The sequence below is a fragment of the Anolis carolinensis genome, chromosome 6 (genome assembly GCF_035594765.1).
Source record: "Anolis carolinensis isolate JA03-04 chromosome 6, rAnoCar3.1.pri, whole genome shotgun sequence".
NCBI classification, from domain to species: Eukaryota; Metazoa; Chordata; class Lepidosauria; order Squamata; family Dactyloidae; genus Anolis; species Anolis carolinensis.
Genome location: NC_085846.1, coordinates 19,452,737 through 19,467,423, shown reverse-complemented (window position 1 = coordinate 19,467,423; position 14,687 = coordinate 19,452,737). Strand labels below are relative to the sequence as shown.

Here is a 14,687-nt window from a genome sequence, read left to right as displayed (position 1 = left end):
TGTGTATGTAACTTGGAAAAAATATCACTTTTCATGTGTACAAAGAAAAGACTGCCCAAATTTGCTTGGTATAACAATTACAACCTTACATTGAACTTCTTGGGCAAGTTACGGAAGCTATGTGAGGAGTCTCTTCTATCTCCACTGTACTCCTAGAAAAAATTAATTATGAGCTATGGCTCCAGGAGACTCATTTTTCTGTGAAATCCATACAAAAATTGCCAAATTATCAAAAATGTCTATGGGTTCAAAATTACTAATTTTCTCTAAATAATCCAGGGTCACAGAATAAATTAAATGAGAGTTAGCGAATGGAATTATTATTATTTCGTATCAGGAGCAACCGGAGTTGCTTCTGGAGTGAGAGAATTGGCCGTCTGCAAGGACGTTGCCCAGGGGACGCCCGGATGTTTTTGATGTTTTACCATCCTTGTGGGAGGCTTCTCTCATGTCCCCGCATGGAGCTGGAGCTGATAGAGGGAGCTCATCCGCACTCTCCCCGGGTGGGATTCGAACCTGGCAGCTTTCAGGTCAGCAACCCAACCTTCAAGTTACGAGGCTTTTATCCCCTTGGCCACCGGGGGCTAATGGAAAATAATAAGTTAAGCATGAACAGCAACCATTGAAGCAGGATGGGAGAACCATTGGTTTGTTCTTCAGATATTTTGGACAACAGCCATCACGGTCCATGATCATGGTTCATCCTAATTAGGTTTGGTGGGAAATATAGGCCAAAACAACTCAAAAACCAAAACTTCCTCATGCCTGCAGCAGAGATTAACACTGAATGGGTTTAATGATATGCTAAAATGGCAAATATTGTTTAATTTAATCGTGTCAGAATCCAACCAAGGGTACAAATTGTAATATTTTTGAAAATACGAACAAAGTTTAAAAAAACTTGGCATTATACTAAACGTCTTTGGACCAGTAGCTGGCCAGTTGGATTGACTCTAGTGTTGCTATATGAAGGTCCTCCACTGTGCATGTAGCAGGGCTCAGACTGCATTGTAGTAGGTGGTCTGTGGTTTGTTCTTCTCCACACTTGATGGTAAATCAAGTGCTGAAAGAGAAGATGTTTGGTGAAATGATTTTCATATATCCAAGATGATTTCCAGCTTTGCAAAATCTTTTAATGTAATTTTATTCAAGAAAAAAACCAAACATACAAGTGATGTTTTTAGATACATTAAACTAAAAATTACACAACTGCATTATCTACTGCTACGAGGCTACAACTAAGCGACTATTAAAAATAACAAAACAGAAAGACAAAAAAAGACATACATATAAAAATAAAAACTAAGCAATTTATTTATTGATCATTTGGCAAAGCTCTATATAAAGAAGCCCTAAATAAGGGAAATAGAGAAACGTGTCTGAAAATGTGTACAGTGTTTCCCCCCTACTTCGTGGTTCGCTTTTTGCAGACTTGCAGTTTCATGTGTTTTCTGGAGGCTTCTGGGACATGGGACATGGCCATACAGCCTTCCCTCCCACAAAAGGGCTCCGACTGAGGCATGGCCCCCCACAGCCCCTCACGGCCCCCCACGGCTTTGAGCAATACATTAAAAGAGGTAGGGAGAGCGGGAGGGAGGGATTCTATATTTATTAAAATAAATATAGTGTCCCTACTTCGCAGATTTTCACTTATAGCGGGTGGTCCTGGAACGTAACCCTCGTGATAAGTGAGGGAACACTGTATATAGAAAGTACATATGTAAAAATTATAGAAAAATACATAAGCATTAAGTTTCCTTAAGTTTTCCTTCTAATCAGTCGTTCTCTTTTGTTTAGTTGAGGCCTCAATATGATGATATAACACTTGGGAGAAAAGATACAACCCAAAAGTCCAGCACTGGAGGCTAAAATAGAAAAGATCTCCACAGCTACCATGTATTTCCCTTTGGAGCTTATGTAAGTTGGAACAAAAGATAACCAAACACTGCAAAAGATCAACATGCTGAAAGTAATAAATTTGGCTTCATTGAAAGTGTCAGGCAATTTCCTGACAAAGAAAGCCACAGAGAAGCAGACAATGGCAAGAAGACCCATGTAGCCCAAAACACAGCAAAACATAGTTATGGACCCCTCGTTGCATTTCAGCACAATTTTTCCAGGTATTGAATGCATGTCGGCATCTGGAAATGGAGGAGAGCTTACTAGCCAGGCAGTACAAATAGCTACTTGGACAAGAGAGCAGGAAATAACAGTGGAGATGCTTAGCCTTTTCCCCATCCACTTCCTTGTGCTGGATCCTGGCATAGTTGCCATAAAAGCCAGAATCACAGTGATAGTTTTGGCCAGCACAGAAGAAATAGCTGTTGAGAAGATAATGCCAAAAGCAGTTTGTTGGAGGAGACATGTGAGCTTCTGTGGTCTACCAATGAACAGGAATGCAGAAAGGAAGCAGAGAAGAAGGAAAATGAGGAGGGTGTAGGTGAGGGTCCTGTTATTGGCTCTGACAATGGGAGTCCTGTGGTGCTTCATAAAAGTTCCTAACACCAGTGCTGTGATCACAGAACAGAAAAGAGCCAAAATGGCTAAAGAGAGGCCCAATGGTTCTTCATAGGACAAGAAAATTATATCCTTGGGAATACACATATCTTGTTTCTTATTTGGATAGCTTTCATCTGTGCATTTATAACAGTCATTCATATCTGAAACAGAAAAGATGTACCTTAAATCTTCAAACCATGTCATCTTCTGCCATGTAACCATTAAATCAGAAACTCCATTCAGTACTCCTCTGCTGAAATTTGATATAGGACCATATCTCTCCTGCTTTGAATCCACACCATGCTTTCTATAGAAGCTTTCTTTTAAGACCATGTTCTCAAACAGCTCAGTGGTTTGAAGTTTTGCAATATCATATTTTATTACACAAATAAACCAATGAAACCATAGAGCTTTCCAATGTTTGTTTGTTTCCCTACCTGTTTGCTTATAGCAGTGGTTCCCAAACTGTGGTCCCCAAGAACTAAAATATGGTCTGTGGCCTCATCATTACTACACCATTGCAACAAGAGTGACTGGTCTTGCAAAACCCTCTTATAGTGCCGAGGCGACGGGGATGTCGAGAGGGAAGAGGCTGACTACCCACAAAAGGTGCAACAACAAGCTTCCTGACTGCTGCTTCTCCTCCTCCTTCCCTCCCTCCCTCTGAGCGGGGCCATTCCAAGTGACACTTGGAAGCAAGTGCACCTTGGTGTCTTCATTTTTAAGCCTGTTCCTGGGGTGTTCCTGTTTATTTGGGGTGCTGATTCAGCAAATTGCATTGGATAGACCACATCAGCTCTAGATTATTAAATATGGTTTTCTGTGGGCAAGCAGATGGCAACTACTGGATGGCATATGTTCTGTATCACAAACTAGAATTGATGTGGTCTATCCAATGCAATTTTCTGAATCAGCACCCCAAATAACCAAACCAAATCTAAAGTTGGCCAAAAACTTATTTGTAACCCTTTTGGTACTAATGTTGGGAGTGGTCCCTGTTCAAAGTGGTCTCTGGTCAAAGTGGACCCTTGTTAAAAAAAAAAAAAGGTTGGGAACCACTGGTTTATACCAATGTAACTGTCCAAATCTTGCACCAATAATATTTCAGCTAATTACTGTGTAAGCTTTAAAAATTTGTTTGATTAAGTCCCAGGCATCTTGTTTTGTCACACAGGCAAATTTTAGGCAGAATATGTCTTGAACTGTGAATAGTCTTGTGATGATTTTGAAGACTTTTTGACAGTGAGAAGACTATTTCAAAAGTTGCAGTTTGTTTCTTTAGAGCAAAATTAGTGAAAAACTGCATGCCTAACGTGAGAGGATTCGTTTGAAAGCATATTTTAAATCTCTGTATTATACACTGTCAATACATTTGAGTAGCTGTCGGTAAAGCATGCAAGTGTGTCCAATTATTATGACTTTTTTTCAGTTAAAACTATATATGTTAACTTTGAAAGTGCGGTAATAAGTGTGGTAATTTTTCAACTATATGTCTGGCAATGTGTTTAAAGAAGGTATACAGTCTATTGCCTACCTTTTAAGTCTGAAACTTTCCCTTCAGAACATGGAATGCAAGCATAGCAGCAAAATGGCTCCCCTTCCTTCACTTTTTTGCTAGATCCAGGAAGGCAACTCTCTGAGCAGACAGAAATAGGCTGGGTCTAAATCACAAAAAAGAGAGGAACACTACTCCTTTTGAACAAGGCACATACTTGGAGGTTTTACTCATCTAGTCATGAAGTAGCCCTGAAACAATAACACACTGTAACATTTTTTTTATATTTCCTAATTATATTTTCCATCATTAAAACATGGAAAGGGTTTATTAAACAGCAAAAACTTTGTTTTTACAGAATATCGTACAGCACATTTTCCTATAGTTTTTTAACGAATATCCTACAGCCTCATCACATGGATGGTTTTCTCCATCTCTGCATATTGCCGGCATGTTGCCAGCACTGAGTTTCCTGGAGCTCACCAAATAACCCAGGGCTATTTTTGGCTACCTCCGCAGAAGAGGGCAAAGGGAAACATGATTTCTGAATAAATCTTGCCAGGTTCATCATAAGTTGGAAGTGTCTTGAAGGCACATAACAACAAGCACTTTCCCATTTTGCATATTACTAAAACCTTTGGCACATTGATTTCCTTGCACTTGGAAGTTCCACTATTTGACTTTCCTTAAATTACATCCAGACTTATGGACCCTGAGTTTTCATTATACCTGATTAAACCAATGTGGCCACATTATTGTATGCTCAATAAAGAATGATCCAGCTGAAGAATCCTGGTGATCCATCCTTCCAACCTTCACTCTATGAAAAGATTGGTTGGGCAAAATAATCCAGTTGACAATATCAAATCCAGCCAGTAGCTCTCCATTACGGTCAAAGGAAACCTTATCACCAGCACTGTTGTTAAAGGAGACTCTTTTCAGATAGTGATGAATCTAAAAGGAAAATGGAGCAATGTTGTGGCTCATACAGGTTGAGAGATACAGACCTCATTCCTCTACAGGTAGAAAGACAGTAGATATTAATTTTCTAACGCACAGCCATATCATAGATGCAATCACTTTTTTTTAACATTCTGAACTTCTAATTCAAATCAAGTATTGGATTTGTCAGTAGGTAAGGACAAGGCAAAATGTTTTTGAAAATAGCAAAGATAATTCACATTTAAAAATAATTTTTCAAGAGTAGACTGTGACATGTTGAAGGAAAGTTAAAATAATGGAAGTTTGGGAGAAATTTCGTTACATAGATTTGAGACTGTTGTTAAATTATATATACAATGACTTCTGAGAAGAGGATGTTTACCCCATTACCTGCCAAGGAGGCTGATTCTCAAGCTTAAATCCCCTTCCATCTGCCACTGAATTGTGCTTGAACCTACAAGAGGACATGGCATGTAAAGCATAAGCCAAAGCATAGACAGCGTTGTAGATGCTGTAGCTATGTCCGGTCATACTTATTTCAAATAAAGCACCAGGAAGGCTATCTAGCTTTTCTTGTCCTGTGCAAGTATCCCCAGTCACCTCACCAAAGAAATGACTTGGAAAGACACATCCAAAGGCCTGTTGCCAGAAGTCCACAATGAAACCATCTCCTTTTGTGCTGGAAGGGTTTCTCTTCTCCACAAACATTTTGAATCCTGGCAAATCATTTGAGTGAATCGTGAAGGCAAGAGCACCATGAAATATGTCGGTAGTCCAGTTTTTTTGGTACGCCACTGAAGTGAGCTCCATCTGGGCTGGTATGATCCACACTTTACCTTTCTCTGTCATGTGTTCGTGATCTGAGAGATATGGAAACCATCTCAGGAAATCAATGACAAAATTTTCCCCATAAATCACCACTACGTTGGCCTCACTCTCTATGATTTTATCACGTGTTTTAGCTCCACTTTTGAAATGATCACCCATCTCAGTCACAATTGTATGTCTGTAAATCCTTTCTATGAATGCAAAACAAATACCTCTCCTCGAAAAAACTGGCAACACAGTTTGCACAAATCTTTCTCCATATTCATCATTGGAAACAAGGACCCCGATCCATGTCCACTCAAAATGGAGAAGTAAAGACAGAATCCCTTGATGTTGGAGGGTTTCCTGTGGTTTCATCTGATAGAATAAGAGGTCAGGAGTGTTATCATTCATGACTGGAGCAGAGCCATAGGTAACCTAAAGAGGAGTTTCAGGTGGGGAAAATAATATTAATCTTTGCAGCAGTAATAGTAATTCTAGTAATAAAGAGGGCATGAAAGTAAGATTATAAAGTTGGTAATCCCATTCCTAACATATATTTTTAAAAGACTTATTGGGGGGAAAGGGGGATTGCTTGTTTATCACAGTAGTTAAGACAGTGTGATTGAGGGTTTGTCCACAAAGATTTTTCATTGGCTCCCAAACATTTCGAAGGGTCATGAAGAGATGAATTGACTAAACAAGCTCTGGATGTAGCCAGCATGGCCCCCTGAAGATATATTTATCATCGCTCTAAAGGCAATGTTGATGCAGGCTTAGGTTTTATGCAGACTGGAAGTTGTAGTATGGTGAGGCACCAGCAGCTCTTTGGCAGAGGATGATAAAGACCATGGAAAACTACAACTCCCAGGATTCCACGCCATTAGCTGTATTATACTACATTGTAGATCAGTGGTTGCAAACCTTTGGTGCTCCAGGGGTTTTGGACTTCAGCTCCCACAATTCTCAACAGCTGGTAAGATGTTATCCACTGATGTTGATACACCCTTAAAAGCCATGTTCAGAGCTTGGTATTTTTCTTTTTTCAAAATAGTAATAATTATAATTAATGAATTAATTACTTGTTAAAACAGAAATGAGAAACATATTACTCAAAAGTGATAAATCAAGCATCATACTGTACACCAATATTTCTATGCTTTGTTAATACAAATGGCAATTAAATATCTAGATTACATTTCACATTCAAACAATCAAATAACATTGCCTCATTTTGAGTGAGGAAGCATTTTTAATATTGTTGATTTTTTCCTATTCCACTCACAGGGACGCCCACGCAATGCAGCCTACCTTTGGAATCTTGTAGGTATCCAAAAGAGCTGCTGCATGAAGAGAAGCCTGAGGTTCAAGTCCACTAAGGATTGCAATCATATTTTGATGGATGTTGCATTTATAGTTGGGAATTAATCTCCCCAAGGTGTATATGAGTAGCATTGTGGCATGGTATGTCTGCTGAGCAGTGAAATAATTGTCATAGATGTGGAAGCCAAGGGTGAAATTGGGTAAGATCTGAGGGTTTTCATTGATTTCCTTTACTGCAAATGCCAAGGCCACAATGTGCTGATAATATTTAGGCACAACTCTGAAAGAAATATGACACTCTCTATCAGAAGCCTTCTGTATATACTCATGGATAAATCGACCTAACATGGAAGTTGAGGACAGGATTTGGGACAAAATAATGGGGTTTGATATGACTTTTAGATAAGTTGAGAGCCATTCCACATTGAAGGGAAAGCTCCAGCAGTGCCTTAGGAGTGCTATTGGCTGCTACTACCACTATTTTTCCACCCAGACCTCAACCAGTAGTAGTGCCATGGTTGAGAGAGTAGAGTAGGTCAGTGCTTCTTTCACGTTTCCCAGAACCAACCAGACTTTCATCTTTTCTCACTCTATGCAGAGAAGGAGATGGCCACAAAATATAAAAGTTAAGGTACAGTCCTTAGATTGATCCATGTACTTGTCAACCCAGGTATTTGGGGCTGATTTTTTTACTAAAAAATTTAGACTTACACATGGATATATACAATATTCCACACCTTAGAAATAATTGCTGTCATACCCCTACTAAAAAGAATGAAGTAAACATTTCACAGATTTTTTCCAGGGTAACCAAAAGTCTTGGGGAGGAAAAGTCATCATTAGCAGCAATAAAAACACACTTTGTATTGAGGGGAGTGTATCCTTCTTTTTTTGTCTTCCCACTGCATGTGTTATGCACAATGCTTTGCACTCTGCACCTTCTACAATGCTCTCTATTTGAGGCATCATATGTAGGCAGAATAACCCAATGAAGAATGCTTGGAGAGGGGAAGAATAAGGAGCTGCCTATTGTAAAGCAAAAAGCCTAAGGATTTTTTTACAGCAACTTTCTAAAGTGCACATGTGCTATAGAATTAATGCAGGTTGACATCACTTGAATTGTCATTACACAATGCTATGGAATCCTACGATTTGTAGTTTAGTAATATGACAGCATCCTCATGCCCAACAACTTTGTATTTATGGGCCGAGGAAAAGAAAAGATTTAACAAAATATCTGATATACCAGTAATCTTTGGCTGAAAAGATCATAAAATTACAGTTTCCATGATTCTATAGAATTAGCCATGACAATTAAAGTTGTATTAAACTGCACCTTGATTTTTTTTCTCAGCAATAATTCCTTTCTTAAAGAGCTCAGCACTTTATTCAAGATCTTTGAAAGCTTTCTCCCAAAATAGGACTCAAAGCAGGGATTAAAATGAAAATATCTGCAGTTTAAAACAACAGAAAGCTATTGCAACAGCTATCAAAAGTGATAATTTTACACATCTTATATGAAATAATACACATACCTTCCCCCTCCCCCCCCCAAGATGGCCACTTGACAATATTCAGACATAGATAGGAAAGAAACATTTGCTATCTTGCCTAAAATAAAGGGTTTCTTTTCTGTAATAGTGTCTTACAGAAGCTCTTCGAACAATACTTGTGGAGGTTCTTCATTGAAGGCTACTGCATCGGAAATAATGAAGCTCAGGGAAGCTATGGCACCAATGGTGAAGTCTCCTGGCTGATGATACTCATGAAGTGGTGGATGTGGATCTGTTATTGTGCATTTAGGGATGCCAGACTTGCACATCATAGGTGGAAACAATATCAGAATCAATATTATTAAACGCATCATCATCTTAAAATCTCCTCTTTCCCTTTCTATACATCCTGGGATTGCCTATATTGTTTATATCGTATTTTACAGACTGTGTCATTTGTTTGGTCCTTGAGCAGTTCCAACTCTCAGCAAAAGGATTTGCTGAGGAGTTGAATTAATTATAGCTATTCAATAATTAACTAGTAATTTTGTGGTGGTGTTCCCATTGAGAGCTGCTGAAGAAATTATGTTTGTCACATCTGACCAGAAATTTTATTTTCAATAGTTAGATCAGTGGTTTTCAACCTGGGGTCCCCAGATGCTTTTGGCCTTCAACACCGAGAAATCCCATCCAGTTTACCAGCTGTTAGGATTTCTGGGAGCTGAAGGCCAAAACATCTAGGGACCCACAGGTTGAGAACCACTGAGTTAGATAGAAAGGAGCCTTTCATTGTGGAATGACCCACTGCAGAAAAGGAAATGAGCAATCCATGACTTTAGTCCACAGCTATATAGGTGTTTCATCATTAAGGTTTGACTTATTGAAAACAGTATCTAGGCCAGACAAGGACAAACTTTGGCCCTCCAGGTGGTTTGGACTTCAACTCCCACAATTCCTAAGAGTCTACCGGCGGTTAGGAATTGTGGGATTTGAAGTCCAAAACACCTGGAGGGCCAAAGTTTGTCCATGCCTGATCTTGACTGATTAAACATGAAACAGAAACAAGACTCCCTGCATTTCCACATCTCCACAAAGCATAGAGAAGTCCTGTTTGGTTAATCTTCTCGTCCTCTCTCTTGCAAAATAAAGCTAAGCATCAGAAAGGTCAATCAGATTCACTCTCTTTTTTAAAAGTCACTCCCATCTAAACCGATCCAGTTCAACAACATAGCTCTTCCTAGTACTGAATTGCACTTGTCTGCTATACTGCTGTTAAAAATTAACTCTCTGAGAATGGAAAATGTAGTAACCATCACTCATCACCACAAACAGGGTTGAACCACAGAGGACCACAACCCAGAGAACCACAGAGAACCACAATCCTTTGTTAAGGATTCTGAGTGATAATAGAATAGCTGGTGAAATCAAGGGAAATGATTACATGCTTGATCATACTGAAGTATAAATATTCAATAGTATTCCTGTACCTCATATTTTGTAAGAAGAAGTCAAGGGTGGGGGTTCATGGGTGGGAAGGGGGAGGTGGCAGGGCTGGGGAAAAATACTTGTATTTTGATTGTGGAATATCAAGATTGTATGTTTCTCTGTGTGTGTGTTCAATAATAATAATAATAATAATAATAATAATAATAATAATAATAATAATAATAATAACAACAACAACAATAATAATATACTTACAACTCTAAAGCTAAATATATTCTGCACATTTGATTTTATAAAAATCTAACAATAATTCTGTTCCAAATGTGAAATACATCCCAAACTTTCAGAAACACTAATCCAAAATTCACTAAAACAAAATTCTCATCCATCCCTAGATTAAAACCAAATCCCTGTTTTGTCCTTGGAGATGAGAACTGTTGACTCAGTACACTCCTTTCCCAAGCAAAGTCATGGTATGGTTAGGGGCAGCACCAATACTCTTACTTTTCTATATACATATTACCATATACATATTTCTACTTTATTCAAGCCTTATTGAAGTTGTGATTATCAACCTAGAGTTTGAGAATGCAGCATCGGTGTTAACCAGACTGAATGCTCCAACCCAACTACAATTTTTAAAAAAATGAAAGATGTGAATATCATCAGTCAGTACTTGTAAATATTCCATTGATTCAATATATCCAGTCTGGTTGAAATTAGCAACTAGATTTAGGGCTCTGCTCTTAAAGTTCCAGACCAGTAACCAATAAACATCTGCAATAAGTCATAATGGTTAGATGCTGAATTCAAGCATACAGGTATATTTCATTAACAGACATTTTGGTACTTCTTGATCATTCCATGCAAGTATCAATTTTTACCCTTTAAGTTTTAAGTTTCAGGTTTTAAGATGTATCCAATTGTATTGTGGGTTAGATCTATGGAACATGTGTCAATCTCAAGGCACGCAGGCTGATTCCGTCCCGCCATCTCATTCTATGTAACCCTCCAAAAGCTGAACTACAACTCCTGTATTCCTCGTCATTAGACATCATAATTAGAGCTGATGGGAGTTGTGATATAGTAATGCCTGGAAGGCTGCCATTTGTTCTGTTTTGTCAGATTGGTGGGGTTTGAATTTAGATACAACATTTGTGGATATGTCTGACTTTACAATGTCCTTTAACCTTTCCCCAACCATAGAGCCACACATGCTGTTGAGTTGCAATTCCCATTATCCCTAGTCTGCATGATGGATAATCAAAAGTGATGGGAGTGGTGATTCAATAACATCTGGGAACTAAAGAGAATCAACCACTATGTAAAAATATATGAATTTGGCCCTCTGTATGCACAGATTCTCTGTCCTTGGATTCACCCGACCCTTTAAAGACAACCATAAGGCTGATGTGGCTCTCAGTAAAAATAAGTTTAGCATCCCCCAACTATGATAATGAATAATTCCATTTATAATTCTTGTATAGCAAACTTCAGAAATATTAGCAATGCTCACCAGAAGTTTATTTGCCAAAAAATGGGATTAACCTACTGACCAACCAAAAGTTTTCCTTCTACTTGCTGTAAAGCCTTCAGGAGGGCAGTAGTGGTTTTAGAATCACATTGAGGTGATACAGAGACATCTTTAGGACTACTTCTACACTGCCATATAATCCTGATTATCGAACATTATCTGCTTTGAACTAGATCATATGAGTCTACACTGTCATATAATCCAGATCAAAGATGGCAATCTGGATTTTATATGGCAGTGTAGAAGGGGCCTAGAAGGGACCACAGATATCCAATGCAATTCTATGGCCAGCTTTCAGTAGAAGTTGACTGTGGACTAATGTTAGGAGACACAAAAATTCCTAGAAAAGTATCTTCTCAGGTTAAACGAAATTGTGATTTTTTGCTTTCACAGGGTTCTTGTGCCCCTAATCCCAATGGATGCAGAGGGCTAGCTGTACATGGATGGATATTGTTGCTGTCTCCCTTCCAGAGACCGAGCCCAAGTTCATTCCCCTGGTCTAAAGAGAGCAATAGTCTAAACCCATATGATTTCACTTAGTATGTTGAAGTCCATAAATAGTGTACACAGAGGGAGCACAACAACAAAACAATTACTGGAAATTCCTTCAGCTCTCTTCTGGCTTCTGAAAATTTGTTTTGCTTTTCATTTTATACAATGGCCCAATTTATTCTCAGATTAACTTATTTCCTTGGTTTTTGATGAATCATGAGAGTTTTCCAGATCAAGTTAGTCTTAAAGGGCAAGCATCTAACTAAAATGAAAGAAATAAGGGACCACCCTCTCCAACCTGGGGCCTTCTGTGCAATTTCTCAAGTCACATCTGACACGATTTTTTAAAAAATTTAAATTTAGCATGCATTATTTTCTTTTCATTTTTATCCCACTTTTTCTCACTGTTATCATGTCTAGCTTATGGCGACCCCAAGGCAGTGTTTTCTGTGGCTGAGCGTGCGTGACTCGTTCTGGTCTACATGGCCAAGTAGAATATCAAACCCCAGTCTCCAACTCCTTTTTGAGGAGACAGAAAAAAGCCGCTTAAGGAATCCAGAGATTTCAATGGTCTCAAAATAATTCTTCAAGGTACAATTTGCCTATCCGTAAAATAAAACCTATACAGTAATTGGTAGATATGATTCACAGCTTATAGGAACGGAATAAGCCTTATTCAGCCATCAGACAGACTGAGGAAAGTTGACTCAGGCAGCAGATTTTAGGTGGCAATGAAACCACAGAAAAAAATACGTAGTCATTTAATTACTCATTGCTGTATTTTTCTGAAAAGGATAGCAACGGCAACAGCAGACTTACCAGACTAGACTAAACTTTAAAAAGAGAAGTTTTTTAGATTATTAAAGTCTGAATAAAAATGTTTTAGAGCGTTAAAATGAATCATTTTAACAAGATTTTAACAAGATTGTTAAAATGAGTAATATCATGATAATATCATAATATGATGCTGAACTTGTTGGCCGAATCTGGGGAGTGGGGTGAGATCACACTGTCAGCCCCAGCTTCTGCCAACCTAGCAATTTGAAAACATGCAAATGTGAGTAGATCAAGCGGGAAGGTAATGGTGCTCCATGCAGTCATGTTGGCCATATGACCTTAGAGATGTCTACACACAACGCCGGCTCTTCAGCCTAGCAATGGAGATGAGCACAACCCCAGAGTCAGACACGACTAGACTTAATGTCAGGGAAAAACCTTTACCTTTACCTTCATGAAATTGAATTTTTTTTAAAAAAAAGTCTAAGCAGTAATAATCACAGTGACATATTTAGTTGGGCTACCTTTGTTTCAAAGAAGGAGAGAAAATAGTTATCTTTTGCTGAAAGCTAGAAGCATTTGTTTTAGTCCACAACCGCAGATATAAGAATTGGCATTTTTAGGGTTCTTTGGGGGGGGGGGGAGAGTACAGCCTTGGACATTTGTGTCTTGTCTTTATATTCATGACGTGAAGATCATCATAAGAGTTATTGTAGTTGATGACAACAATGCATGACTGAGTACATCTATGCCTTTGGTTGTTCTGGTGGTGAATTCCATATATCGGAGTCTAAGATTTATTTATTTATTTATTTATTTACAACATTTCTACCCCGCCCTTCTCACCAGAAGGGACTCAGGGTGGCTTGCAACAACCGGCAAAATTCAATGCCAAACAGATCAATAAAACAGCAACACATTTAAAACCATTAACAACTATTCATAAAATACAACACATAAAATACATAAAATACATTAGTCAGCTAAAACATATAGTTACTTAAAACCACTTTTCCACGGAACCATTGCACATAAACCTAAGTTCAGACCATGTCAATATATTGCTTATTCATTAAATGCTTGTGCACAAAGCCATGTCTAAGATCATCTGGTGAGGCCCTGCTCTCGATCCCGCCTTCTTTGCAAGTGAGATTGGTGGAGACGAGAGACAGGGCCTTCTCAGTGGTGGCTCCTTGGCTGTGGCATTCGCTCCCTAGTGATATCAGCTCAGTCCACTCCCTCCTGGCCTTCAGGAGAGCAAAAACCTGGCTTTGGGGAGCAGGCCTTTGATAAATAACGCAGTGCCATAAGTTTACTGGAAATCATGCAATTTGATTATGAAACAGCCTTAGACCTTGCATTTGGATGATGTGTCTTAGCATTGGAATGTATTTTAATTATATTTTAGGTATGTATTGATTTTAATTTAATCTTACTTCATGTTTTTATGCCTAAGGCACTATGTGGTGCCGTTTGTAAGCCGCCTTGGGATAGAGAAAGGTGGGATATAAATATGATAAATAAATAAATAAATTACCAAAGCAAAATTAGAGTTTGTGCATATATGTGATAAGATGTTCTATGGCATGCAATTTCCTTACATCTCTTTAGATGTATGTTCCTTTTTGCATTACTCCCAGGAGGAATCAGTAGCTGCCTTAGTAAGGGTGCATCTACACCGGGTATTGGCAAAGTTTGGCTGTTTGGGTGTTTTGGACTTCAACTCCCACCATTCCTAACAGCCTCAGGCCCCTTCCTTTCCCCCCTCAGCCGCATAAGCGGCTGAGGGGGAAAAGGAAGGGGCCTGAGGCTGTTAGGAATGGTGGGAGTTGAAGTCCAAAACACCCAAACAGCCAAACTTTGCCTACGGTATGCCTGA

At 38.7% G+C, this 14,687-nt stretch overlaps 1 protein-coding gene across 1 annotated transcript; it reads right to left on the bottom strand.

The window, feature by feature from the left end:
- Positions 1-1,023: 1,023 nt before the first annotated feature.
- On the bottom strand, positions 1,024-6,819 carry LOC100553526 (vomeronasal type-2 receptor 26). The gene is made up of 4 exons (XM_062957469.1): positions 5,327-6,819; positions 4,724-4,948; positions 4,034-4,160; positions 1,024-2,660 (listed from the first exon to the last, which is right to left on the bottom strand). The coding sequence occupies exons 1-4, from the start codon at positions 6,155-6,157 to the stop codon at positions 1,759-1,761; spliced, it is 2,085 nt and encodes a 694-aa protein (XP_062813539.1). The 5' UTR covers positions 6,158-6,819; the 3' UTR covers positions 1,024-1,758.
- Positions 6,820-14,687: the final 7,868 nt, after the last annotated feature.

Bases quoted from the DNA above. Each gene is read 5' to 3' on its own strand.
- LOC100553526 (XM_062957469.1), bottom strand. From the start codon at position 6,157: ATGAATGATAACACTCCTGACCTCTTATTCTATCAGATGAAACCACAG. The intron at 4,949-5,326 runs GTAATGGGGTAA...TTTTCCTTTTAG, and splicing joins AGAATCAGCCTCCTTGGCAG to ATTCATCACTATCTGAAAAG. The intron at 4,161-4,723 runs GTATAATGAAAA...TTTGTGATTTAG, and splicing joins GGCCACATTGGTTTAATCAG to ACCCAGCCTATTTCTGTCTG.